The 27,884-nt window shown below is 34.5% G+C and overlaps 1 protein-coding gene across 2 annotated transcripts; it reads right to left on the bottom strand.

The window, feature by feature from the left end:
• Positions 1-845: 845 nt before the first annotated feature.
• On the bottom strand, positions 846-27,884 carry LOC128237134 (uncharacterized). 2 transcript variants are annotated; one of them, XM_052952391.1, is made up of 4 exons: positions 27,746-27,884; positions 19,087-19,353; positions 11,877-11,945; positions 846-1,325 (listed from the first exon to the last, which is right to left on the bottom strand). In XM_052952391.1, exons 2-4 carry the CDS (start codon positions 19,297-19,299, stop codon positions 1,284-1,286), a joined length of 324 nt encoding a protein of 107 aa, XP_052808351.1. In that variant the 5' UTR covers positions 19,300-19,353; positions 27,746-27,884; the 3' UTR covers positions 846-1,283. The 2 variants fall into 2 exon arrangements, with proteins under 2 accessions (XP_052808351.1, XP_052808361.1); XM_052952401.1 differs by lacking the exons at positions 19,087-19,353; positions 27,746-27,884 and adding an exon at positions 14,678-15,029.

Genomic DNA, 27,884 nt, shown 5'->3' with positions numbered 1-27,884 from the left:
CAATATTTATAAAAAAAAAATGTCAAAAAGTTAAAAAATTATCATGAAAAGTGGTTTGATTTCATGATTTCCCCCTGCGTTTAGCTCGCTTTCCAATTAACACGTAAATTAGCATGCATTTTTCTGTAGTGTTTCGGTTTCATTATCATAACGCATTTGGAAATAATACGTCAAAAACATTACATTGTACTTTGTTGTCGCCATCTTCACGCTTCACGTCGCCTTTTCAGACAATATAAAACGAGTTCCTACCAATGTCTTTGGAGTTGTCAAGCTTTGCACGTACATTGTGTCATTGCGGGTGGTCAACGGATGACATATATTGATACTAGGTCAGTAGGTCAACGGTCAAGGTCCTAGTAATCTTTACCAGAAAAACGGTATCCGCTTTACATATCAAAGATACTCCATCTTTCGGTCCTTGAACTTATCATTGTTCTTTAACATAACCAATACTGGCATCTCACCTTACATTAACGTTAAAGGCCACGGGGTCAAACTGTGTCCGGTACTTGATCGTTCAACTCTCAAATATGTAGAAAAATGTGCATGAACACAATTATTTTCCTTTAACAATACATTGTCAGAAAAGGCAAAACGATGAATCAAAATAAACACCCTTCCTAGCATGACAGTTGTTAGAATGACCCAGATAGTGCTAGGCCATTGTTCAACATGACCTCGGTATGAAATAAAATTGAACATGACCTTGGCATGGAATAAAATTGAATATGACCTTGGTATTAAATTAAATGAACATGGCATTGGAATGAAATAAAATTGGTCGTCTTTAACACTTTGTACCTCAATCGAAATACAGGAATAAGATATAATTGACAATATCGTTTCTTTTATACGTTTTATTTAAAAAGTATCAGAAATAATTTTAAAAGTTGAACAGTTTAAAAACATGAGAAATAATCACACAAGTAAAACGTTCTGGTACAGGTATATACACATATATTGTTAATACATTGTATAATTAAAATAAAATTGGGACATAAAAACAGTTGCAATTTCGTATGGTATTTGATCACAGAGCTTAATCTTAAAGGCAAAATGTTTCAAATGAGAGCAATAATAAAATATGATTTGTCTTTTTTTCAATTTCAAATGAATAATGAGGAATACTGTTTGTATTTTTAACATTATATGTTTTTCTTTTCATATCTTAAACGGATCTAAACACTTTATTTAGTCTGTCTTCTTAAACGTCTAAAAATAGATGACGAAACAATGTGATTGGCTGTTGAAGTCACGTGATTGCAATGCTGGTTCCCTGTTTATTCGCGAGCCATGGACTGCGCTTGAGCGGCACCGAGTTCCTGTAAGTAGATATTTTTTTATAATGCATAATTAAGTGATAATTCATTACAATATTTCGAAAATATTACGTATATATGTAATCGTTATAATTATGACAAAGTGATGTGTTATCGTTTAAAAGCCAGTGCCTTAAAGAAGTGATAATTCACCAGTAAATGTGATTTTTTCATGATGCCTTTGAACATGGTATACATGTATGTTTTAAAGGTATCATAGATGTATGATATTGTATCAATGATTCATGAGGATGGGGTTATTTCAATCAAACAAACAACACATAGTAAGAAGCTTCAGAAAAAGATAGACTTTAAGTCGAACGACATGTTTCAAGGGGACCCGGGTCAAAAAGATTGTAATTTCAAGTAGGATGAGTGATTAAACACTTGGAGAAATCACCTATCCTCTATCCTTGTATAAACTTGACAATACATAAAATGGAACGTAATTGGTGAGAGATTGCTTCATAGGCAGCCAACTTCATTTAGGGGTCAACATTTTCTTTTGTCCAACGAAAAGAAAGTATTCCTCATGTTTTCCAATATAAGTTTTCAGTTAATTAACAAAAGAACATGCAGACTACTAAAATGTTAAAAATTGTTTAAGTGACAACCTACTCAAAATGATTATACGAATGTGTCGAGTCAAAGCATTTATTTTTCAAGTTTGTTACAAGTTTCTAACATTGCAAACTATGTTATTAAGTGAACAGTACTATTAGTGATTCTCCAATATGTTTTTAAAGCGTACTTGGCCTTTAACATTCCATAGTTAATGATTTGTATTGCTTCTTCAACTGTGAACATACTATGGGAAAATCTCATCTTTCATGCACGAACGAAGATTAAAAGCAATTTAGATCAAGAAAGGACAAGATGTTTAAACGAAAAATCTGAAAAGACTACATTTAATCAACCCTTTATAGAAGTTTTTTCGTAATAAAGGACTGTAGTTAAAATAAAGTTGTAAAATAAGCATTTATTATCATGGTTTCTATGTCACAGCTCAGCGAACATTACAACAAGTTGGGTGTTATTTCGTTTTGATCACATTGACCTAGATTTCTTCATCCCATCAAGCTACCCAGCCTTTCCCAGCTTAGTCATCAAATGAATTCAAGCATCATATTCATTGTAAAAGTATTCAAGTAGCAATTGACCGGGTGAATACAAATAGGTTTGGATTTAAATTTAATGTACAAGGTTTCGTTCAAACATTTGTAGAATTGGACTAGAGTTTAACAATGAATTTGAATGTACAATACTTTCGTTCAAACATTTGTTTATTGTGGGTTAAAGATCAGTAAATTTATTTATTAGCACTTATGGAAAATGACACTTTATTGTCTCCATTTTAAACAAACATCAGGAACCGTAATGATCGTTGTACGTGACGTCACTATGTACATGATAAGACATATGTAAATATCTACCTGTTTTATGAATGCTAACAACTTAAGGTATACATTATATAGGATAAATATTTTCCAAAATACTGAATTCAGTATCAATACTGAAAACTTTCACCCATGCAGTAGGGACAGGCATCAACTGATCGTTGAATCTCGGTCCTTTAAATTTACAACTTAATTAACCCGACGTCGTTAACTTTTAAATGTGAACTATTTTATTATGTGCTCGTATAAATTTATATGAAGTAAGTACATTAAATACCAGTTGTCTCAAATCTTGTTAGGAGTACTGCAGTTTAAAAGTGTATCCGTGTATCTTCCAGAGCAATACCGATTTCAATGTTTACAACGATAACGATATAAACAACGTTTTCAAAAGTTCTGAACAATCGGCCCTCTTTCTTCTTAATTATCCAACTAGCAAGTGAAGCTTTCTATGCTAAGGGTAAGGGTCTACCAAGAAGGACCAAGACACCAACTATTTCAAAATTTCATTTTATACTTAATTATGAGATTGAACATTAAGCAAGCAGTGTGTGATAAGACGTTGAGCAAATTTCACCAAAGTTTTTGAGAGTTTGACTCCAAAAGCAAAAGAAAATGGTACAGACCATCTCAGACCTACTGACATTAAAGTGACCTCCCAGTCAGCCCATACACATGAAGGGACCTCAGCCTTGGGCTGACTGGTCGCTCACTGTGATATAAGAAGGCCTTCAGTGGTCAGTAGTATTTCTTAAATTCGGGGTAAGAACCGTCTTTTCCTTCGATAAGCAGTATTGACGTCACCAAGACACCAAACCATCATTTGAGCATCGGCCATCTTCAAGCAATTCTGACACCAATTAACATTTTTGAAGCATAAATGTTCATTGACATACACTGTCTGTGGTTATCACTATTTAGATGAACGATTAACTTTCGGACTATGACAAGATATATATAACAACTTTGACTGAGAATAAATGCAAGAAGGAAGAAGGAAGCGAATAGCACCATACGTGGTACATACATGGTAAACTGATTTAACTACGACAAAACAGAAGTGAACATAAGAGGATAAGAATATCATTCGAAAGGTTCAACATAGCATTGAAATATCTCCCAGCATTAAGGAAGTTATGATTAGAAAGTATGATTAATACGTTATCTTTAGCAATAGGTCTCATATGAATTGACTAAAATAGCCTTCGTGGGTATGTGCTTCAACAATCGATCCAAGCATTTTCAAATATCATGCGACTGACAACGATGGTAAATATTTATACGGTTACCAGGAAAGTTGAGCTCAGCTCATATCGTATATCAAGGGGTATTTGTGTACTTGTTTTGTTTTTTATAGACGTGCTTGTAATAGAATTAGGTCATCGGATCTGCCGGTATTACGTGTCTCTTATGATATTGGGCAATGTTTTTAAAACGGGCCATTGCATGTCAGAAACTATAGCCAGGCTTAATAGCTTGATATACAAAAAATACCCGTCAAAGAAATGTAAAAACAGGGCTTTTCAAGATAAAACTACAATCCTCAAGTCCGCAAAAAAACTTTGTATGCTTGCATCAATGACAACTGACTAGTATGACGTGTACCGTACACTTAAGTGTTTTCCCTTAAGCTACTTAACTTGAAATAGATGATGTTGACTCATGATAACTTTTAAAATAGTTTTTTGTGTTAATTACGTATACTTAAGATGGCAGCTTTATATATGAAAGTTAAACATCAAAGGCTATTGTTTATGTTGTACTGACAGCGTCATAGAGGATGAATATCAACTTCATATTTATTATTTATTTGACGATGTTTATATTTGCATATTGAGCTCAGTGTTTGCAACAACTCATTTTGTTGTCCCATTCATTTATTGACGTTTAAAAGTTCCATATAGTACCTGTTTGCAAGATGTATGTTATTGTAACACACTTTCTACAAGGGAACCACACATTATTGCAGAAGAGAGAGAAGTGTAGTTCTTGTGAAGCGTGCACTTGCGAAGTTTGTATTTTTCAACGTTATTTCAAAATAAGTATTCTTAAAACAAAAGGGCCTTTTCATGACAAACGTCATAGAATTTGTTTCACACTTCAAGGAGAGGAAGAGAAACTGTTCTATATACTTCTCCAATTCACTTCACTTACAATATTTTCGCTGTCCTCTGTCAAATCAGTCTCAAAAGGCGAACAGGAAGCAATTGTAATATCTTAAAGGGACGATCACGCTTTATAGTCAGACATCGAAAAAAATAGTTAAGTGAAAATTGAAACAAATGCTTGTATCAATGACAAAACACCATAAAAAATCAATTTATAGCCCTTTTGTGAATAATCATAGAAATAAGTGTCAATATATGCTCTATTACGTCGAAAATCTTTAGTAAAAATATTGAAAATGGAATGAATTTACACTCGGAGTCAGTCCCTTAAAATGGTTGTTTTTCATAAAAGTACGTACGTAAATAGCTTAATTTCAACGAATTAAAAAAGTACTTCCCCCCCCCCAAAAAAAAATAAATAAATAAATGAAAAAATAATAATAATACAATAAAAAAATAATGATAATAAAATAAATTAAATAAAAAATAATAACAATATCTGAACGAGTCTCTTTAAGAAACGTAAACAGTTAACTTGCATTTCAAGGAAGGTCAAGCTAATAATAAATAATTAGCAGATAAAACCTTTTCATGTTCAACCTAGATTTCCTGATCCTAATCTTTGAGTAGCAATTAAGTTATCGAAAGTTATCAGAGTATCATTAGTAAGTATTTAACAACGTAAATGGTTTAATGCAACGGATGTAATATGGCCATTTTTGTTCTGGGAAATACATACTAGTAAATCTCTTACCAGCTTAGTTTTCAAATGATAAAATTATTGTCTACTGGCCCAGCCTCGGTTAAAATCCTCTGATTCCCCTGATTAAAATGTTTAACGCCTGTCTGATTTTTCCCCCAATAAAAGTACGGCCTTTTTGGAAAAATACATCGCTTTGGACAAAATATAATATCGACCACTTAATGATATGAAGGCAGTCAAAATGTACGTGCTATATACTAGTTGGAAAGAGGACAGTTTTCTCAGCGACGACGTGCGTCTACTTAATTTCATCTTAACAATCTTGTGGTTTCCTTTACTTAGTGTTGTGCGTAATTGTAACTGGCCCAAGGGTCTTTTTCATCCTAATACTTTGGGCTATAACGTTCTGTGAAATGTGGACAAACTGACCTTGACCTTGAGGTTACCTATTTACAGCAAAATATATTTTTTTCGCGGAACTGTAGAGCGTTAGATTATTTAAATGAGTGTCGGTTGTTTTTGCATACGTAAAAGTAACGAATGTTTTTTCATCAAGCAGACACCCTTAACAGCATTAAAAGCATTAATATGTAGGAGCTTAAAATAATACCTATTTTCTCAATGGTCGTTGGTGTATGCACTCGTATGTATATGTGAACAATAATATAATCAGTTTTTTTTCATAAGTTTTAATGGGGTCGGGTCATTTCTGATTGGGAGAAATGAGCCATTTTGACTAAAATTGGAAATCGAATTCCCAATTCTGCTTTGAAAAGAGCCAGAATACTTTAGAATAAAAAAATAAAGTGTTTTTTTTTGCGATTTCACCCTCGGAATTCTTCAATAACCACATGTTTGGAGGTCCATTTTTGATGAAATAAATAAAAAAGATATAATTATGTATATATATATATATATATAAAAAAATGGAAATTTCATTTCCACATTTGGAGAAAAGAGCAAAAGTGATTTAGCATTGAGTATTATATCAGCCTTTTCCGTCCGTCATAAACAACTTCGGATGTAGGGCAAATTACAACAATTCGGAAGTGCCATCTCATTGTTACATGCCTTATTTCTTTTAATTGACACATGACAGTGAATCAAAGCATGGTTAAACCATATCTGACCATTGGTTACTTTTCATATGTAATCGTTTTGAAGCTTAATGGCTTGTGATTTCAAAATCAGGCTAAAAATGCTGGATCTACTTCGCCGAACTTCGGCTTAATAATGGACAGAGAAGCAACAAGACTGCAATCATGTCAGTACATAACCTTCCTTAGCAGATAGTCTCATATCATTAAAAGTATACTTATCAATTGAAAGCTCTCAAACTTTATCGAAATATTCAAATATTCTGTTTACAAATCACTAAGTCTGCTAGATTAGAATATCTCATAACTTATCAGAGAACTGTATATTTACATTCTTTGCAGACCGTTTGTTGTTGAGGACGAATAGAATCCGAACCAAATTCCTGTGCCAAGTGTACGTAATCTTTGTCTTATTTTAGAAGCAGTCTATCATCAAGCTTGTTTGCCATAGTTTCAATAAAAATAAATAGAATGTTCTGATAATAAGACCTGTTGATGTGAATTTTGACAAGCTGAGTGATTTCACGACTGGCTAGGTCAACAACTTCGGGTGTAGGGCAAATTACACCAATTCGGATGTGTTGACTCATTATTACATGCCTTATTTCTTTTCAGTGGCACATGACGGTAAATCAAAGCATGGTTAGACCATTTTAAATAATTCCCTACTTTCCATATTTAACGATTTGAAGTTGAATGGTTTGTGATTTCAAGAACAGACATGCTGGATCTACTTGATCTACTTTATCTACTTTTTTACATTTTCACCGCTTTGTATGTACACCTACACTGGTTTTGGTCATTTAATCGAATGCGTGGTTACGTTCAACTAATCTTATTTTTCTAATAAGAAACGTAATATTTTCCTAAATTGGTTTAATGTTTAGTACACATATGGAACTTTCTACCAATATATGATGTTGGGGGTCCTGAAGCACTGGAAATCAGTGTTATTTCGCGTGCAAATTGGTAAATTGTCTTGAGAAATATATTGTTATTTTGGGAATCTATTAAGTAGTCCGTGACCTTTTAGAGTCAGCCCAGGGTTACAAAAACTAATGAAGTATATCTTGTTTAAACAAGTTTTTGCCTCCAAACAAGTTTTAATATCTAAATAAAATCTTAAAGAATGCCAGAGCATTATTTGAAATAGTTGGTAACTTGAATTATCAATATTCAGTAAAGTGAAAATCAATACATACACATGTATAACAAACATCGATTTTGAGTGATAAACCTTTAACTAATTACTAAGTAATGCATTTATGGAAAATATTAATTACTGATAACAAGATTGTAGCCCTGTCTTCAATAGCAGAAAGCGCAAAAATATTAAATGATTGGTGAATGCTAAAATATTTACTGTGGTCTACTATAGTGTCATAAGGTAGAAATACCGTGTTTTATTCTCATTTCTTTCGAATTAAATTCGGTATCCTTCATAAGAACCATTGTTTTCGACATCTATTCATCCCTTTTGGAATATTAAAACGATATTATCAATTGTGGTAAATCTGATCTGGGAGTAAGAGTGCATCTTTAATTGTAGTGTTTCAACGTATCATTTGTATAAACTGGTATTACTAAGTTGAAAAACTGATTCCTAGTGAAGTGTTTTATTGCATAAATAATCGAGATGCCTAATAGTTAACTGCTTAATTGAAATAACTTGCAGCGGAATATTAAATGTTTTGAGCTCTGACATTGTAAACAAATGTTGTTTACCGACTAAAACTAGCCATTGGTTATATCTAATGAAGGAAATGCAATTATCTGGGTAGTTATTGCTTAAAAAACGATTGAAGATTATTAAGATTAAACCTGTAGATATAGCGAATGACTCTGTGGTTTTATTCAAAGAAGATCGTTACGGTTGTTCACCCCTTTTCAACATTAACTGTTAATATATATCGTTTTCTGGTAGAGGGTATCCTGTATTGTCTGACATGATCATTATGTGGCTCAGATTTTTTTATATAATTTATCTTGAGAATAATATAAATGTTCCAATATGAAATCGGATATATGCTTTATATTATGTTGTATAGGGTCTGTGATAAAATGGGCCACCGATTGATTGACTGTTTTTTCTAAGGCCATAGCAAATCGTGTTTATGTTTAACGTCACCACTTCGTACAAAAACCTATCTATTCGTAGCTATCCTGAAAAAAGAGTCCCCGAAAATAAAACGAACTTAAATGAGTGACATCCTATGTAAAATATAGACACCAGAGCCCCTTGAGTTCATTCGACATCGTTCTCAATTGTAAGATGGATTTTCACTGCAAAACGAGCTCAAGTAAAACTTGCATTTAAGTGAGTGTTGATCATCACCAGGCCCCAATTTCTCGAAACTTCTTGCTTAAGTTGCTTATTTCAATTAGACAGAACAAATGTGATTTGGGTAAATAAAATATGGCTTATTGTGATAACCATAAAGCATTTCCTTTTTTAAGTCTAACAAATCTTAATGAAGTTAATAATACACGAATTAAGGACAAAGAAAAATAGTGAGATTAGCTTTATCCTGTTATCAGGGACTTAAGAAGTTACGAGAAACTGGGGCCAGCTCGGAATCACACAGAATGCGTCACTTTCTGATATCGATAGCCAGTAATACTAATACAGAGTATGAAGCATGTTGTTTACAATTGTGTTTTGCTGTCGGAACTTACGTGAAACGAAAATAATTATGATAATCCACAATATCGTTTATCATATAAAATGTTGTGGTAGTTTTTTCGATCGGTAAGCCCAAATCCTATCCGGCCGTGGACGGTAAACATTGAAACGATTTGGTATGGCCCTAACCATACAAGGATTTTATGAGTGTCATGTTTCAAATAATTGGCGTTGAATCTATTCACATACATGGGCTGTATTCATATTATGCAAGCTTTGGACAACTTGTGCAACGAAACAATCGTATCGTATTACCTGATCATAATAGTATATGGAAGCGTATACTGTATCGACAAATGATGGGATACTATATTATTGTCAACTTTTTTTTGTCGACTTTATAAATTGAAAATATTACAAAAACAAGTTGATAGAAATACATGACCACATCATCAGTATATACCATTCGGAACTCCTCGGCCATTTTCCATCGAAAACAACCCCGGGTGTATGCCGGTACATCAGTAGAAATAGTTCGTAAAATTTGAAATAACAGTATTACTTAAGTTTAATGGTAGGGTTTCAGCGTTTTTTTGTATTATTAAGTTTAAATTGATTGCCAGTGAAGTGTATAATTGCATAAATACTAAATATTCCCAAAAATTAAGTCATATAGTTTAACTACTAAATTGAATTTACTAAGATCTAGTTGCAGCGTTGTTACACTGTAAATATTTCTGACATTGTAAACCGTCCATATACATCCGAGATTGCTTTCGATGAAAAATGGCCGGGGAGTTCCGAATGCAGTTTATACGTTATGCGCTTCCGTAGGTGTGCAAATATACATACAGAACTATTTATAAACAAGTAGTTGTTTATCAATGTTGCTTTAGCCATACATGTTTTTCTTTAAAAAATAAACCTTAAACAACGAGAACTAATCAACCAGTGTAACACACAGGATGAACTAGATGTGATATGAATAATTAATGATCACAAACATTAGACAGCAATCTGTATTCATTATGGTTTTTTGCTTCCTAGTTCCCATCATAGCCATTACAAGGAATATTTATAGAGCCACTTTTACGCTATTCAGATGGTACTTGTTTGTGCAAACACAAAGCTATAAATTTAAAGCAAATGTTTAACTAAAATCAAGAGCGCTCTAGTTTGTGATCTTATTCTGTTTCAACTAAACCGCGCCAATAGTAAGCAAAGCTCAATGGTATTTGGACAAAAATTGTTCAACCATCGTTTCGGTAATGTTACACAATATTACTTAAGTATGAACTATGTAAATGTCTGCTTCAATGTTCCATGATATATTGGAGCTTTAGAGTACTACATGTATATATCTGTATTTAGAGGGCTTAGGAGATACTGGACTATACTCGCTAAAAATCTCCCCACTAAGTGGTCATAAATGGGTTTGAACCACTTTAGTTTCTATTCAAGTATTTATTCGTTCAGCAAATAAAAAAATATATCAAAATGGCGAAGTCGTTGATTTTTTTACTTTTGAAATCAATCACAAACGCACCGGCGTTTACTAGCGCCCCGGGGGTAGCGCTACAATCATGTGTCAACACTGATTAATAAGTTCCTACATCCGATACGTGCTGTGAAATTTTGGATGTGCAAATATTTGCTATGGTATATAATTGGTGTAATAGACTGCCAATTACCCTGTCAGTGGTGTCTGAATAAAAGCAAGAGCACTGAAAGCGGGTACTTTGGCTCGTCTGTTTTCTCGGTTGATTAAGGGACGTAACTCTATCCATTTCGATGACAGAGTCATGGCAATCGACACATATATGCACATCGTCGTAGCCTGCACATTGTCATAGCAAATAAAGTATTTTTAAATATCGCCAACATTGCAGTTTTTCCATGAACGACGACGACATCAGAACTTGGACAAAAGTACACAGAAACAGCCGAGCGTATAAAACATCTGTAACAGAATGATCCCAGATCTCAAAAGTATGATCCATTGCACGAGTGTCATTATTCATCAACGTTGAGTTTAATAAGATGACTTCTTAAGGGCGTACTTTGCAAACGGGAAGTTCTAATTACGCGCTTTTAAAGAGTTTCCCTAGTTCCGTCTTGTTATTGCACGTACATCACCGGAAACAACACCTAACGAAGTGCTAAAGTTTAAGTCATACGTATGGGCTTTTAAAGCTGTCACTTCCTTTAAGATGAGTTTTAACTATATAGATGATCACTCTTAAACGATACGCTAATTAAGCTGTTGTCTTAAGTTTGTTTACTTGATAGCCTTCCATTGATAATATTGATAAAAGTCTTGCATGTATAACACTAAAAGTCACGCATTCAAGAGAGCGAGACACGGAGATGAGAGAGAGAGAGAGAGAGAGAGAGAGAGAGAGAGAGACGAGAGAGACGAGAGAGAGAGAGAGAGAGAGAGAGAGGAGTTTTATATCATTGGAGACAAGTGAGAAATTTAACTTAAGAAAATGACTTATATTAGGAAATGACTTAAGATGATTCACAGACGGTGATAACAAAAGACACATAGCTTATTAAGCTGAATTGGATGGAATCGTAAACGGGAACGGACGGATGTTCGGACATATGGAGGTTTGATACTCACATTGGCTTCCTGGATAAGGGAGCACAGACCACAGAACCAGTGCATGAGGCAATCCATCCCGAACGACCCCTGAAAACAGAAAACATATAGATGCATTTACTTTCTCAAAACAAGCTTCATGTGAATGATACTTTAAACCATTTTAAACCTGTTTAAAGCAATGACTACCACTTGCTAGAATTAAGCTGTTAAAGGTCATAACTAAAACAATTCGTTGTAAGACTAGTCATACTCCTTTCTGGATGTATTAAAGTTATATAAATATATCATACGCAAATAAATATTTTATCTTGTTATGTATCGATCTTTTCGACTGTTAAAACGTTCACCAACGATTGTGTGAGACCGTACAACATTGTGAAATAAGTTCCCCATCTTAAAATTTTATAGTGCAACTATAAACTGACGGTGATGGCAAATACTATGAACGGATGGTTGAGCACCATCAGGTAAAATGTAGTGAAATTCTACCTCACAATGAAACCGTGTATGCATTACTCGGGAGCATTCAACCGCCAAGGACTTCTAGCTAGGGTAGATGGATTAGGCCAATACCCCCAAAAAGTGTCCGGTTCAGGTGATCCGACTGACCCTAAAGTAATAGTGCCCGAATCCATGTTTTTTTGTGTATTTTTTATTTTATTTTATACGGTGTAGGAAAGTTTATAACTTGGTATAAGATCTGTCAAAAAAACAACAACGCATAAATGCATTCTACTGGTATTCTTATTGAAAACAAGTTTTGACCTGCCTATCCACGTCACAGGAACCAAGAGAAAACGGCCTTGCTGTGGCGGATTTTTCATCCAGGCAGAGTTCAAAGTTTTGAACGTTACGTCATTAATTGCCGCTGGGACTTTCTTATGAACATTTCATTGAAAACATGCGGTTTGCCAAAGTCTGATGACCCTTTTGTGTGAGCTAATGTTCAGACATTTAAACAGTTCAAACATCAAGTTTGTTTTCATCCCATACAATAACCCAACCCCGAGCGAGTTTGACTGACCTTGATCAAACACCCATTCAATTAAACAGGCGTAAGAACGCTCGACGTGGCATATCTTAATGGGTAAAAATCATTAAAACAAACATTCAAGATCGAAGCTACATGCGTCTCAAAACGCGTTGGTCAATATTGACACTTAATCTCAAGTACTCGCCTTTGTCCGATATACTAAAGTATATTTTATTAGCTGACTTTGCAAATTCTGGAGGTTTATTACTTTATAACATGTCAATATAAACAGTTTAAACTACTTAATTAGGCTAATAAAAATTCCCACACTAACAGTGAAATAATGTATATTTAGTGTAGCACAACTTTACGACATCCCTGTAAAATCGGACTGAATATATATCAAGAGTAAAGTTTCAAGAGTAAAGTTTTTTTGGTAGTATATCTATATAATATATACGTAAGAATCCCTGGTTTATAAAAGATTATTAAATTCAAAATTGGCGCACGGCCTACATGCGTCTAATCATTTTTTCAACAAAGCAATTCGGTACAATTGTCTGTTTCAAATACAAAACATATCCCCTTCCGCCCCCACCCCCATAAAAGGAAAACTGACGTTTATTAAAAAATATTTGAAACGTCATTGACACCCATTGACACATGTTCACCCATGATTTAGGCGCATACACCCTTACGTCGATGACATTGTCCAGCCTTACGGAATTGGCGTTATGCACGGTACGTTCGCTAACTAATGAAGAAGGCCACCACTCATTGACGGTTTTAAAGCTGCACACTCACAGATTAACCATTTTGACAACTTTTTTGTCTTGGAATGAGCGTGTTTTTTGGGTTTTTTTTTTGGGGGGGGGGGGAGGGGTAATACCTGCAAATCATGGATATAAGACTACAGACAAAAAATAGACCGCAGATTTTCATATTTCCGTTCGAAAATTGATGTTTAATGGCTAAAAGTGTTGCTAACGGTAAAATAAAAATGCATAAAACATCCATTTTTGAACTAAAATATGAAAATCTGCGATCTAATTTTTTATCAGTAGTCTAATACCAATGGTTTCCATGCATTTTCTCATAAATGGGCTCGTTCCAAGACAAAAAAAGTTGTCAAAACGTTCAGTCTGTGAGAGTGCAGCTTTAAACCAAACGACATTTAATTTTGCAATCGGAAGTAAACTAACGTTTCTTCCGCTGAGATTCGTAGCGCTTTAATAGGGTTAAAATATCGTGAAACAATTCGATACAATATATTTAGATCGGAATTCATAAATTGATGACGATTACTAAAAAAAGGTTTCCCTGGACGCCTAGGGTGGGTGCACTTTCACTCACGTTTTGAGTCTTAGTTTGTGACTCGACTAAAAAAAAGGGGGAAAATTTGAGGTGTTTGTCAAAATGCTATAAAACAGAAGCACATTTGAATGGACAAGAAAATGGATACACTCGGAATTTATTTCTACCAAGTCCACAAGCCCGTCGGGCTTGCTTAATTGGATTATGAACAAGCCCGACTGGTATTTTGTCATTCTCGGGCTTGCGGGCTAGTGCAAATTACGACCACTGGTAAAGAAGCAGACGGTCAACATTGCTATATCTGTTATTAACGATCTGTCCTATAATCAGGCATATATCTTTTGTTAAAATAGGTTTTACTAATATATTTTTAAACTATTAAGAATTCAGTTTTCTGAGCTCGAGTCTCAAGCTCCTGACGTCAGTGAATTACAGGTCATGTATACTTATACTGGACAACGGCATGAGTGCCGTTATAAACGGTACGATGTACGTAGCTTTGTCAGATTATACGTTAACGTTCGCGACTTACGTCAATTCCTTTTGAATCCCTGATCTTCCCCCTGATTTTAGCGCGAGTGTAGATTCCTATGGGTCCCAGAACGGAAAGGAACCCGTACAGACAGCAAGATTCTCCCACTTTCTCCGCATTCTGACCGGCGGTTATGCACGGCAGGAAGTATGTCATGATGCATACTCCGCAATTTGAGAAACATCCGAAAAGTCCGTTTTGCCACTCGCCCATTTTGTATTATTTAATTCAAATTTAAAAAATAAAAGTTAAACAACTAAAATTTAGTTGGGGAAAACTCCGCTTAACTCTACGCTGGCCACGCCTTGAGTACTGAAAATAGGTCCAGTGACTCGCAATGATTAAACAAGCTGATGAGCGCTCAGTGAACTTTAGCCATTGGTTGAAAGTGGGGTGCGTACGCATTATTTTAGGATAACACTTGACGCCTGCGGTCTCACACAAGTGTCCATTTTATTAAAGATAAAATCGAAAATCATTGCGAAATAGTATGTCAAATGGATTCGGGCGAAATGATAAAATCAGCATATGATTATTTTCAAAGTAGAAAAGTAAAAATAGCTCACGGCGTTTTAATTCGAACAAGAAAAAAGGTTTTTCATTGCAATTATTTATCTCAAAGTATTCATCGATTGTTTTATTATGTTATTTATCTTGATGTAAGGTTGCAGAATTTCTCGGATGCAGGCAACCAGTACCTCTGAATCAGTTTTCAAGACAGGGACTGCCATTTTGAACTTAATTTGCACCCATGGGTACCCAAAAGTTGAACAGCTTTCATTGAGTGTCAAACATTCTATTGGGACCACATATCATTACCAGAGACCCCAAATTTGCCAATCACGCGGGTCAAAGGACCCCCAGCTGAAAAATCATCTAAAACCCTGATTCAATGTATGTTCATTGTCTGAATTTCCCTCATGAGATACTAAAATGCTTTAAAACTTTACAGTGGAAGAAAATGCCCGAAATTTGTAAGCAGATCAGGAAATAAATCGCACATTTTTTCCATATACAATAATTCATTGTCCTGCTCACATGGAAATTTAATCCAAGGACAGTTGAAAACCATAGGTGCGTAATAGCAAGATAGATGTAAAATCATATTGTTAAGATTGTTTTTACTTCCCCATTATCAGGTATCAGGACGTTTTCGAAATGTTACTTTTTGCCCTTAGAATATAAGGAACTTATTTCCCATAAACAAACCAGTAAAACAACTACTCAGCGTTTTTCGATAGTTGCTATTATTACACTTGAAAATGTTCACCCCAACATGGGGATATTAAAAACAATTCTGAACGGTAAGAATGGATGATTTCACTGAGGTAGATAAAAAGATGGGCGTTTTGTTTCTCGATCGAGCATTAAATTGGCAAACGTTTCTCGATCGAGCATTAAATTGGCAAATGTTTCCCGATTGGGCATTAAATTGGCAAATGTTTCCCGATCGGGCATTAAATTGGCAAATGTTTGATGGTCGGGCATTGAATTGGCAAATGTTTCCCGATCGAGCATTAAATTGGCAAATGTTTCCCGATCGGGAATTAAATTGGCAAATGTTTCCCGATCGGGCATTAAATTGGCAAATGTTTTCAAATCGAGCATTAAATTGGCAAATGTTTCCCGATCAAGAAATATTGAAGGCGTATCCCCTTGTTCCACTGGCTTATTATAGAACATTGGGATACCTCTTTCATTTTAATCCGGATATATATATATGATGCACGCAAAGTCTTTTTGTTATGGACGGATGACAATTAAATGCTATTAATGTTTATTATGAGGTAGCCAATAATAAAGGTATACTTTATATAGCTATAGCTATATTTTTAACAAGTAGTTAAAATCATAACGGCTTTACCCTTAACATACTGTATGTTTGCTTTTTTTCGGATTTCTTTTCTTAAATCTAAATGACTTCACTCACTCCAAATGAATTCATCATCTTACTTAAATATGGTCACGATACAATAGCCGCGCATTCCTTAAATATTCAAACAAGCCCTAAGCCTATATTATTATCAGTCTTGATCAAGTTTATGTAGGATGACAGTAAATAACAATTCACCGAAAGAAACATGATTCGCCCTATTTACCTTCGTTTTTGAAGCTAGGTAATTTATACTATATATATGTCAATCCCTAGATGGTACAGCATTTATATTAGCATGTACATGTGACTAACATCTGAACGGACAGGCCTACATGTTTGCTAAGTGTCGGTTATCAAAAGAATGATAGAAATGTTGTTTAAATATAAAGAAAGGTCCTCATTTTCAACTTTGAGTGGGCGACTTCAACGAAAAAGTGACCGCAAGTTTGGAGTTACTTCGCCCACTTCGTCAAATTTGTTGAATGGGTGTTATCGTAACTATTCGGTCATCTCCGACAAGCTCGTAACTATTCGGTCATCTCCGACAAGCTCGATATTGACTGAAAGTATTCGTAACTATTTGTTCATCTCCGACAAGCTCGGTATTAATTGAGTGTATTCGTAACTATACGCTCATCTCCGACAAGCTCGGGATTGATTGAGTGTATTCGTAACTATTCGCTCATCTCCGACAAGCTCGGTATTGATTGAGTGAATTCGTAACTATTCGGTCATCTCCGGCAAGCTCGAGATTGTCTTCTTGTTCGTGTTCCGCCCAACCTGCCGACGTTATCGAACACTTACTATTCAATCAGTATTATACCTTACATGAATATGCTTCTCTTTGTATGTATAAAGTCGATCAGTCCGTAGTTCACTGTTGTTTAAGTCAGCGATGAATTAAAACAAAATGGCCGGTCTGAACCTTTCCAAAAAAAAATAAAAAAAATTGGACCGCTTAAGCGCCATCAAACTTTTGAGTGCGGCTTTGCAATTCACAACGATGAACAACCATTAAGTATTGACATGTTTTTAAAGGTTGAAATATTCGTTCAATGTTTGCTTGGTTCAATTAAACACATCAAAACGCTTTAAAAAATATTGATTGGTAATATAAAATGATTGGTGTAATATATCAAAGAAGGTGATCTCGGCCTCGGTCCATTCTTCTCTGGCGGGAGCCTCGTCGGTATTTTGCAATTATACTGTCTGAATAATTATTACTACTCGGACAAGTTTTCAAACTGATATACTATCTGACAGCATAGATTGCCACCATTGGGGAGAAGAAATCGAAACCATAATTTACGGTCGTTTTCAAGAGTTTTTGAAATGATTAAATATCTATTTTTGGTGTTTTTCAATCAGATTTAACCCATTTTATTAAACTGACAATGTTTTGAAGTTAATTCTTGAAACGCATTCAATGCTGGAAATCATACTATTCTACCAAACAAGTTGACAAGGTTAAAACATAATTTAACAGCGACTGTGTATTTAGTATACACTAAAAAAACGTCCAGGTCATTGCACAAAAACAACACACTTTGGAAATGACACAGGGTGATAATGGCCTTCAAATAGTGTCGCCTAATAGGTACAACTCCTACGTCTTCCAAGGTATGCCGCGTTCACATATCCTAACGATGACCGAACGATTCATAAAATCGTACGATTCCACCAACTCTAAAAAAATACGTACGGTCTGCGTACAATCGTTGTTTTTGGCCACATAGCTACGGGCATGTACGTTATTTTGGAGGATGTCATCGCAGGACATCCGCACGTGCATCGCAGACAGGTCGTGCGGAACTCGCAGGCTCGTACGTACCTCTTACGATGCACGTGTGTTCACACTATGTCTGCACGGTGGTCACACTATCTCCGTACGACAGGAATAAATCATTTCGGCGTTATCTGATAATTTCTAATTCTACGTGGACAGCTACAGTGATTATGCCTGGTAATAATAGTTCAAGATTTATTAATTAAAATGTCCGTAGTATCGTAAGTTGCTCGTGCGGGGCTCTTACATGCTTCATGTTTCAAATCCGCACAGACATCGTGCGAGTGCCCAAACTAGCTGTACCGGGGCCCTTGCGAGCTGCTCTCGTCTCGAAAATGTCTATGAGCTCGACGAGAACTCGGAGGCTAGGTGAAATCTTTTCAACATATCCGTACAATGCTCACAAGAGACAATGATCTCCGTACGGAGTACGAATCGATTGAATGAAAAACAATTCACACGTATCTGATCTCTTAGCGTTGATGTGACCAAGGCAGTACCGTACTACCATTCCAGACAAGTGTTGTTATTTTTTCTCGGATTTGCGGAAAGGGACCATACTTTTTTTCTAATTTGGGAAAGGCGCGAGTGAAATCCAATCTGAGGAAATATATACCGGGATAACATGATAACATCAAAACTTAGGGGAAAATGCATTATCTCAAACTTTTCAAAGACCTTATGGTTTGAGCGGAAACGCTAACGAACTGTCAATGCATTGTAGTGTGAACGAAAAACGAAACTTACATCAATTCCTTTTTGTTCTCTGATCAGCTGACGGACTTGAGCCCGGGTGTAGATGCCGATAGGTCCAAGTATGGACAGGAATCCCCACAGGCAGCAGCCCTTGCCGACGGCCTCTGCGTTCTTGCCGGCAGTGACGCAAGGCAGGAAGTAGGTCATGATGCAAACCCCGCAGTTTGAGAAACACCCGAAAAGTCCATTTTGCCACTCACCCATTGTGATTACTGTTTATGGTTGCTGTATTGATTATCAAACCCCAAAACGTCCAACCTGAAATGCCATTTAATGGTACATGTATAGTACTGTTTGGATAGTAATGTGTTTTCCTTTGACAGGTTATAATGTTCGAATGGACGTGGGCAGAGTTCGATTGTTTTGCTTCTTCGTTGCATATTAAGCTCTTTTAATGATTGACATTGCTCTATGAGCTCAAAAAGTTCAGGTCCGTCGTCAAAAGGTTGCTGGTCAATCAAAAGTGATACATATTTAACCAATTCTTCATGTACCTCGGTCAGATGCAGAAATTTCATTTTCATATATGCCCGAGTGCATACCGCGGGAATCTCATATTTCAAAAACAGTGGTACTTAGCAACATCCTGAGAGTCTGGATCAATACGTTGTGCACATATAACTTAAGAAATACATATATTTAGACATGATAGGCATCCGAGTAGAATAATGAGTATCTGACTCGGGATTCGCAGCAAAATGATCGAATCACTGCAGAATAGATGGTCAATCTGAAAATATCGGCCGTCAAAATTGTGTATAGATTCTCTATATTGTAATTGTTTTAAAGTGTTTGCTTGTGCCAGAGTTGAAACAGCTTTTCAAACTAATTAAATGCTGTTCATTTGAAAAATTTAAACACAACAAAACGGCTACTTATTATTTTGACGATGAATTGTCCACTGAAATTCTAAATAAAATTCAAGATTTTTTTTGGTTGAACGTCAACTTAAATTAGATCTACGTCTGTTTTAAGGGTTCGCTCAAGTTTTTGTAAGTCCCCGTGGCCTTGTGGTGTATGCGTAGGTTTTCTATTTTTATCTTGACTTTACCGGCGTTGGTTTTCAATCCACTAATGCACCAGTAAAATTTTAACAACGAAGGTCCGGGTGTATACCGGGAATAGCCGTGGAAATGGGTCGTGTTTTTACCTTCCAGGTGGCCAAAATAGCGGGAATGTGCCTTACCTGTTTGCAGGGAGGGGGGGTATTTATTTGGCGGGGATTTTACCAACAGTTCGTTTACGCAGGGCGGGGATTTTACCCGAGCTTGGCTGGACCGAAAGTCAAAGTCCCCGCTATTCCCCCGGACCTGGGTGGGAATTGACTGGTGCATAAAAACAAAATACTTTTTTTATATTCTATTTTATTTTTTTGCAATTTCGCTATAAAATATTAATAAAACAAGTGCTTTCAGATGGATAACCGGGAAAACTAATTTAAGGTCCAAAAACATGAACGAGTCCCTTTAAATTTGGGGATTTTCTTTCAAACCAAAACGTCGAAATAAAGATGTATGACTATTGAAGAGTTCTAAGAAGACTAAAAGAGTAAATAAGGATACATTAGTCATTACTTAATAAAGACCAATATTTTAGCTTCATTCTTGCCATCAGCATCCACACCGGGATACTCAAAAGTTCTTTGACCTTTCTGTGTGACAACGGTTTCCCCTTTACCAATCTGGGTGGGGTAAACATCTGAAGACAAATTAACCATAATCTACACCATATCCATAATTAATTTTGAAGAAAATTATAGATTAGACATTAAAAAAGAAGACAATGTATTCCGATTTATGACCCGATCAATGAAAGAAGTGTTTAAATTATAATAAACAAATACTAAGAACCTACAACTGCAAGGTCACGATGATGAAACTTCAACAGGAAATGACGTCACCAAAAGCACGTCATGTAAAGTACTCAACCGCAATATTTAATTTTATAAATGAAAACATACTGGTATATTATTTTCTTTTTGTTAAACATAATTCAACCAGCAGACGTACCTAAATGGATGCAATGCAAATGATTTTTTTTTAGTTATACGTATTGAAATGCACATGTACCTTTAACCTACTCTGAAAGTGTTGTAAAGGGCTATTGGACTCTGTTTTTCATCAATTTATTTATTATTTATTAACATTAATATTATTATTATTATTATTATTATTTTTATCATTATTAATATTATTATTATTATTATTATTATTATTATTATTATTATTATTATTATTATTATTATTATTAGTATTATTATTATTATTATTATTATCATTATTATTAGTAGTAGTATTGGTATTAGTATTAATAGTATTAGTATTAGTATTAGTATTTTAAAGTATACTTACGCTTAAATTTCCATATATTATTTAAATATTTAATGGAACTTTAACACATTTCAATTTTCTTGCTCGAAATTATAATTTCTATCATCATGCAACATTTTCACTAAGAACTTAGCAATATCAGTATTTAAAACATTGTCCATACAATGTTAATAAAAATATCCTTGTATATATCAAACATTCAAGATGCACTCTTACTCCCAAATAAGATTTACATCAATTAATAATATTGTTTCATTATTCCAAAAATGATTAATAAATGTCAAAAATAATCGTTCTTATGAAGAATATCGAATTTAATTTGGAAGAAATGAGCATAAAACACAGTATTTCTACCTTATGAGACTATAGTGGACTTCCGTAAATCTTTTAGCATTCACCAATCATTTAATATTTTTGCGCTTTCTGCTTTTAAATTCACGGTTATAAACTCTAAATCAGTAGTTAATACTTTCCATAAATGCATTATTTAGTAAGTAGTTTAAGGTTAATCAAGTCAAAATCTATGTTTGTTATACATGTGTATGTATTGATTTTGAATAAGAGTGTCACTTTAAAAAACAACAATATTTAGAGCATACCTTCACCGCTCACTGTCAATCCTTTTGTGAATACGATTAATTCTGCGATCATCGATCTTATTAGAATTCGATCAATGGAAGATGAGGGTGTTTTTTACGTAAAACCATTAGTGTTTGCGCGTGATTTAAATTGCCGAGGACGTGACAATAACAATACATTTTTGAATACTGAATAGTTTTTGGAATGAAGCTGTTGAAACTGTGTTATTCGGTTTTAATAATAGCGCCAATCCCAGAACTGAAATAATATCAGATTTTCTGGGAAGAAAATCAAAGTACTGAAAGCACTGCAGGGGATGGTTGGAGATGACCTTATACTCTGTCATGTTGCCCGAAAAGTCAGATAGAAATGTTCCCATGCTTAGTATGGAGAATATTTTAAGATTTCATGAAATATTCTTTTATATAATATTAATAGTATGCGTACTAATATGAAATGTTCGATATAAAAATCGCTCAGCTAAGTAAGTAACGAAATGCCAAAACAATCTGGGTATGATTGCCGGTATGAAACTTCTACTTTATACATGGGTACGAAACGTTCAGGGTACGAAACGTCAAGGTTTCGCGTACGAATACATGTCACTTGTAAACTCCAATTTTCGCGTTCGACATCATCCTATTTTTACAACTTTTTTTCCAGAATAAAAATCAAATTCAATCCACTGCCAGTATATTATAGCAAGCCGCTACGTTTTGATCAGCATTACAAATGAACGTTTAAACTGTCACACGACTTCTGATTATGCATATTAATACTCAACACGCTTATGTCCCTGGAGCCGCATTCATGAAGCAATTTAGCGAGCATTTTCAACTTAAATAATAGCAGACAATGTCTCGTTGTTTTTTCAAGAAAACTAGCATGAGTTTTATACCAAACATATGAAAATAAACAACAAAAAATGTCAAAATAATTAAAAGTATATTAGTAAATTAGGTGTAAAATAGGGGGTATTTAAAACATGTGTTGTTAAATAGATCGTTAAGTTTCACTAAGTTGTATATGCTCACTTAAGAAGCTTAATGAATATAGCGCCTAGTCTATTTCCAGTCTATAAACAATGCTATCATCTGTGTAACAAATTATTATTAGTCGACTATATTTGATATTACTTTAGAAACATTCTAACTTAGGGACTAGTTCATAAATTGCAGAACAATGCTTTCAATAGTTTCCAGGTTGCATGATAAAATATGAAGTTTAGTATGTTTTATAAAACTTTATACTTTAATTGATAATGAAACTTAAATTATAATAGCCCTGCTTATCATTTTGAAAATTTTGATGTTAAATACCAACTCAATCATAACAACTCGGCCATCTCCGAGATAGATACAGGCCGAGTTGTTCCGATTGACTTAGATGAAGGTTACACGGTACTATTACAATATCCTTTATGTTTGTAAACCTCCTACGCAGTAATCTCCCTTGGTGACAGCAAAAATGCCGAGTTTTGAAAAATTAACCTTGAGCTTAATTGTTTGTTTTGAAATTGTCATTCGAAAGAATGAACTCCAGATAGTTCCCTCTTGATGTATAGTATTTTATCCCCGTTCTATATACTCATATGAGTGAAATGTGTTACAAAAACTTATACAAAATATAAAGCAAGGAATTCACATAACATGCCGGTACAAATAAAAGGTGAATGTTCATGCTATTGAAATCTATGTATTCGACCATTGACTCCATTTCTTCCGATGAAACGTATGTATATTTTTGTTATAATTTAGTTTTAACCGGAAGATTAGCTTGAAAAAAACCCATAATTTCTATAATTCCGGGCTTAAACTATTGTAACACTATTATTAACCATAATGTCCTTCGAGCATATGTATACCCAACATAAAAAGATATATAATCATTGAAATAATAACCATTTTTGGTTATCTGCATGCACGTTTTTCTTATAATTTCATTGCGCCGACTTGATGCTATACATCAACTTTTTTCTTGTTATATCTTGAATTTTGAATATTGTACGGTCCCCTGGTCCGAACTCTATCCGTCCATTGGCTCCTAAGATTCATCTGCAATGTGTTGATTTAGCGTCGATTTTGTGTGCAAATGACCGGAATTTAAAATGTTTTATATTGAAAACATTTACTTAAAAATTAGTCCTCACAAATTTAAATATTTTACAGAACGCTATAGAAACCCCCAAAAATACAAACTATTGCTGTGATAGTATCAGTCATGCAATGAATATTAAATCTATTTCTATTTTAGATCACATATGTTGATTTGGAATATTTAATAAGTTAAATATAAAACGGATTCTTTAAAGCGTAATTTGAAGTCATGAAAAGGCGTTCTTTTATACATTTGAATTTCAAATTTCAATATTGCTCCAAAATAGTGCAGGTATTTGGTTTCGAGTTCATTGACAAGATTGTACCGAAGAAGTACTTCTAATCACTTTAACTACAACTATCAGTCATCCTTTGAATGAAAAATTTAAAAAGGGATCGGCCCGGGGATGGGGGGGGGTTACTAATTAAATTGAATGTGCAATTCAGAGATGGTCGTAAAAGCGATCGTTTGCTGATTCAGGTAGTACGACCAAATTTAACGATCGGCATCGCTTTAAAGCTGCACTATGATTTGACGTTTTGACAACTTCTTTATTTTTTTGTCTTTGAACATGCCAATTTATGCGAAAATTCATGTAACCAGTCATATAAGACTGCTGACAAAACATTAGACTGCAGATTCTTATATTTAATTTTAAGCAATAAAACATTAATTTTGAAACGGAAATATGAAAATCTGCGATCTGATCTTTTGTCACAGTCTTATATCATTGGTTTGCAGATATTTACGCCAAAAAATGCAGTTTCCAAGACAACAAATAAAAAAGTTGTCAAAACGGTAAATCTGTGAGAGTGCAGCTTTAATACATGGTATTAAATGTATCACATCACTGAAAGGGGTTCTCACATTGGTCAACACGGGTCACAACTAAGTGACGTTAATTTCTTAATAACTTTTTTGACAGAAAAGATAATTATGTAAATATTTCTTAGCATATAGACGACTATTCTGTAGTGTTTCGATGTAGGTATGTAATAAAGACATTTAAAGTTTTACTACATTTATTAGTATTCTACAAGTGTATTACTGTAACATGAGACTGATGGGAGTACATCAATGATTTGAATCATTCTGCCTCTCTTATACTTTCAGGGATACCACCTTCGTGCCTTAGCCAGGCGGTCACTGGTTTGCATATAGAGGTGGAGCTTCTATGGTTACATCATTACATGTACTACTTTCTCAGATTTGAACTATAAACATCTGCCAAGATTAAAAACATTTCGAAATCAGTTTGATGATTAATGATTAAGATTTTATTTCATGTCATCTAAATTGAACACTCCTACGCACAGGGTACAGAAGGTAGAAAATTCAGCTCTCTATGAACTTATCAAATAATGCTCACACTGAGCCAATTTCTGACCACTGTGCGCAAGTGTTAACTTCACAGCAACTATGTTAAACATGTTCTAATACGGTGTTTTATTGTTACTATATTTTGATATTCCATTGTTTTACTAGTTACTGAAATAAATTATTTGTCTGAGAAAAAACAAAACAAAACCACACGATAGTGAATTCGTATTATCAAGCACTTAGTTATGTTGCATTATGAACCATTAAACCAAAATGGAAACGTTCAATGTATGAAAAAACAAAAACAAATATGATTATGACATTTAATATTTTTACTTGATTAGACCCAGAAAAACACACACAAAATGTAACAGTCGTAACATAGAGGGAGGAGCCTCGCCTTGTTCAACCCTTAAGGTCTATCTACCACCCCTAGCATGCTCCAGTGACAACGAAGGGATGGAAGCAAGGCCCCGATCCGTTTTAAATGTCCGAGAGAAGGCCCTAGTGACAATGTATATAGCGGAGCCTGTCCCGCATCTATCTTAAATAGATGCACTGGGGCAATCTGGGTGTGTGCATCTATTTTATATAGATCCGAGCCAGGATCCCCTCCCTACGTTGTCACCGGAGCAATCTGGCGGTGTGCATCTTTTTAATATAGATCCAGGCCAGGCAACACTCCCTATGACGTCACTGTGGCAATATTGTGGTATGCATCTATTTAAGACATATCCGGGCCAGGCAACTCTCTCTACTTTATCGCTGGGGAAATCGGGTGGTGTGCATTTATTTCAGATATATCCGGACCAGGCTCCCCTCTCTACTTTATCGTAGGGGCAATCTGGCGGTGTGTATCTATTTAAGATATATCCGGACAAGGCTCCCACTCTTCTTTATTGTCGGTAAAATGCTGGATCAAGATGCGTGTTGGCAAGGACCTACAGGCGGCAAATTGCTAACCAAAGGAAAAGGTAGTGATTTTAGCTTGAGGAAGTCCTTTTTAGATGAAATCTTACAGTATGTGTGAAGCAAATTAATATCAGTCATTGTCACCCTCTTACATGGAAATAATAAAAATAATGTTAACACTGTTTTGCAACATAATGAAACATAAGTAATCTAAAACGTTGCGAAATCTGCACAGATTTCTTTGAACAAAGCATTGCTTACAAATATGTGTACATGTAAAACAAATGTTTGATCAAAAGTATGTATGAAATATCAACATTCCAGCCTTGAAAGAGACTCTCTCATTGTCTTGCAAAACATTTATTATATAAAAAATAGAAATTAAAAAGAAAAGAAAAGTTTTCGCTTTACCAACTCATAAAGTGACCATTTCCGTTAAAAATAAGAGTTTGACTATACAGTATACGTATGTTTCATAGACAAATCTGAATCTAAGAGTAGAAATATATAATTCAACGGAATTATATCTGAAAACTTACACTGATTATATAGGGTTTTTTTTAAATAAGCATTTGTTTACATGTCAAAGTAATCTGATAACATTTTACAGCTTGTCAAATAGAAGGAATGTTTAATAATTACTCCAAACGATGTGTTTATTAAATGTATGAAAATAACCCTATTATAGCAATGATATAAAAAGTATATAAACAAGTATTTTTTAATGAATATCGCACATGAACAAACGTACAGTGTGCACATAGGTGCATGGCAACTAATAAACAATTAAAGCAAATTGAGTGGCTTTACATTTACGCTTGCAAAACTTTCGCAATTTAAGACAATATTGCGCACATCTTGATTAATCGTAACTTCATCTCAGCTATTCAATATAGTAACACAATGATTTTCAAAACTAACCAATAGAAGGTATTGGGATTCCTTCTTCTGAAATCCGTACTGCTAAGTTAGCTAAGCACACACGTTAATATTGATATATATTTGAAAGTTTATGCTTAATATAATATATGTCGAAGATTATTTACATTATCTAGTGTGTGTGTGTGTGTTATTTTAAATCCAGAATCAATTATTCCATGTCAATAATATGTTGTGAAACGAGTTTTTCACAAGATACCAAGATTGATAGATGTTAAAAATAATCCAAAGTTTCGGAATGCGGGTACGTCAGTAAAACACAATTTTCCTAGCGTCGAATATATATCCATTTATATAGAATGATACCGTTTTATGTGTAAATATCACTGTCATCTTCAAGAGCAAGAGGCAGTCAATGGTACGGCTTCTTATATAGCTATCATTTGTATCTCCATGATGCGAAAACATATCTTCTATATCGAAGATCTTGTAGCAACTGAAGAAAACAAATAGTAAAAAAAAAGAATACTGACCTTTAATATTAAAAGTAACTTCTTATCCAAACAGAGGAATTGTGAAACAAAATGTTCAATTATTTCACTTCTTTAGTAACGTGGAGTCCAATATACTATAGACTCAGTCACCTTCAGTATAATATATCAAGCTATTCAA

Source organism: Mya arenaria, chromosome 1 (genome assembly GCF_026914265.1).
Source record: "Mya arenaria isolate MELC-2E11 chromosome 1, ASM2691426v1".
Classification (NCBI taxonomy): domain Eukaryota; kingdom Metazoa; phylum Mollusca; class Bivalvia; order Myida; family Myidae; genus Mya; species Mya arenaria.
The sequence above is the reverse complement of the archived record's forward strand: the minus strand, read 5'-3'. Positions and strand labels throughout refer to the sequence as shown.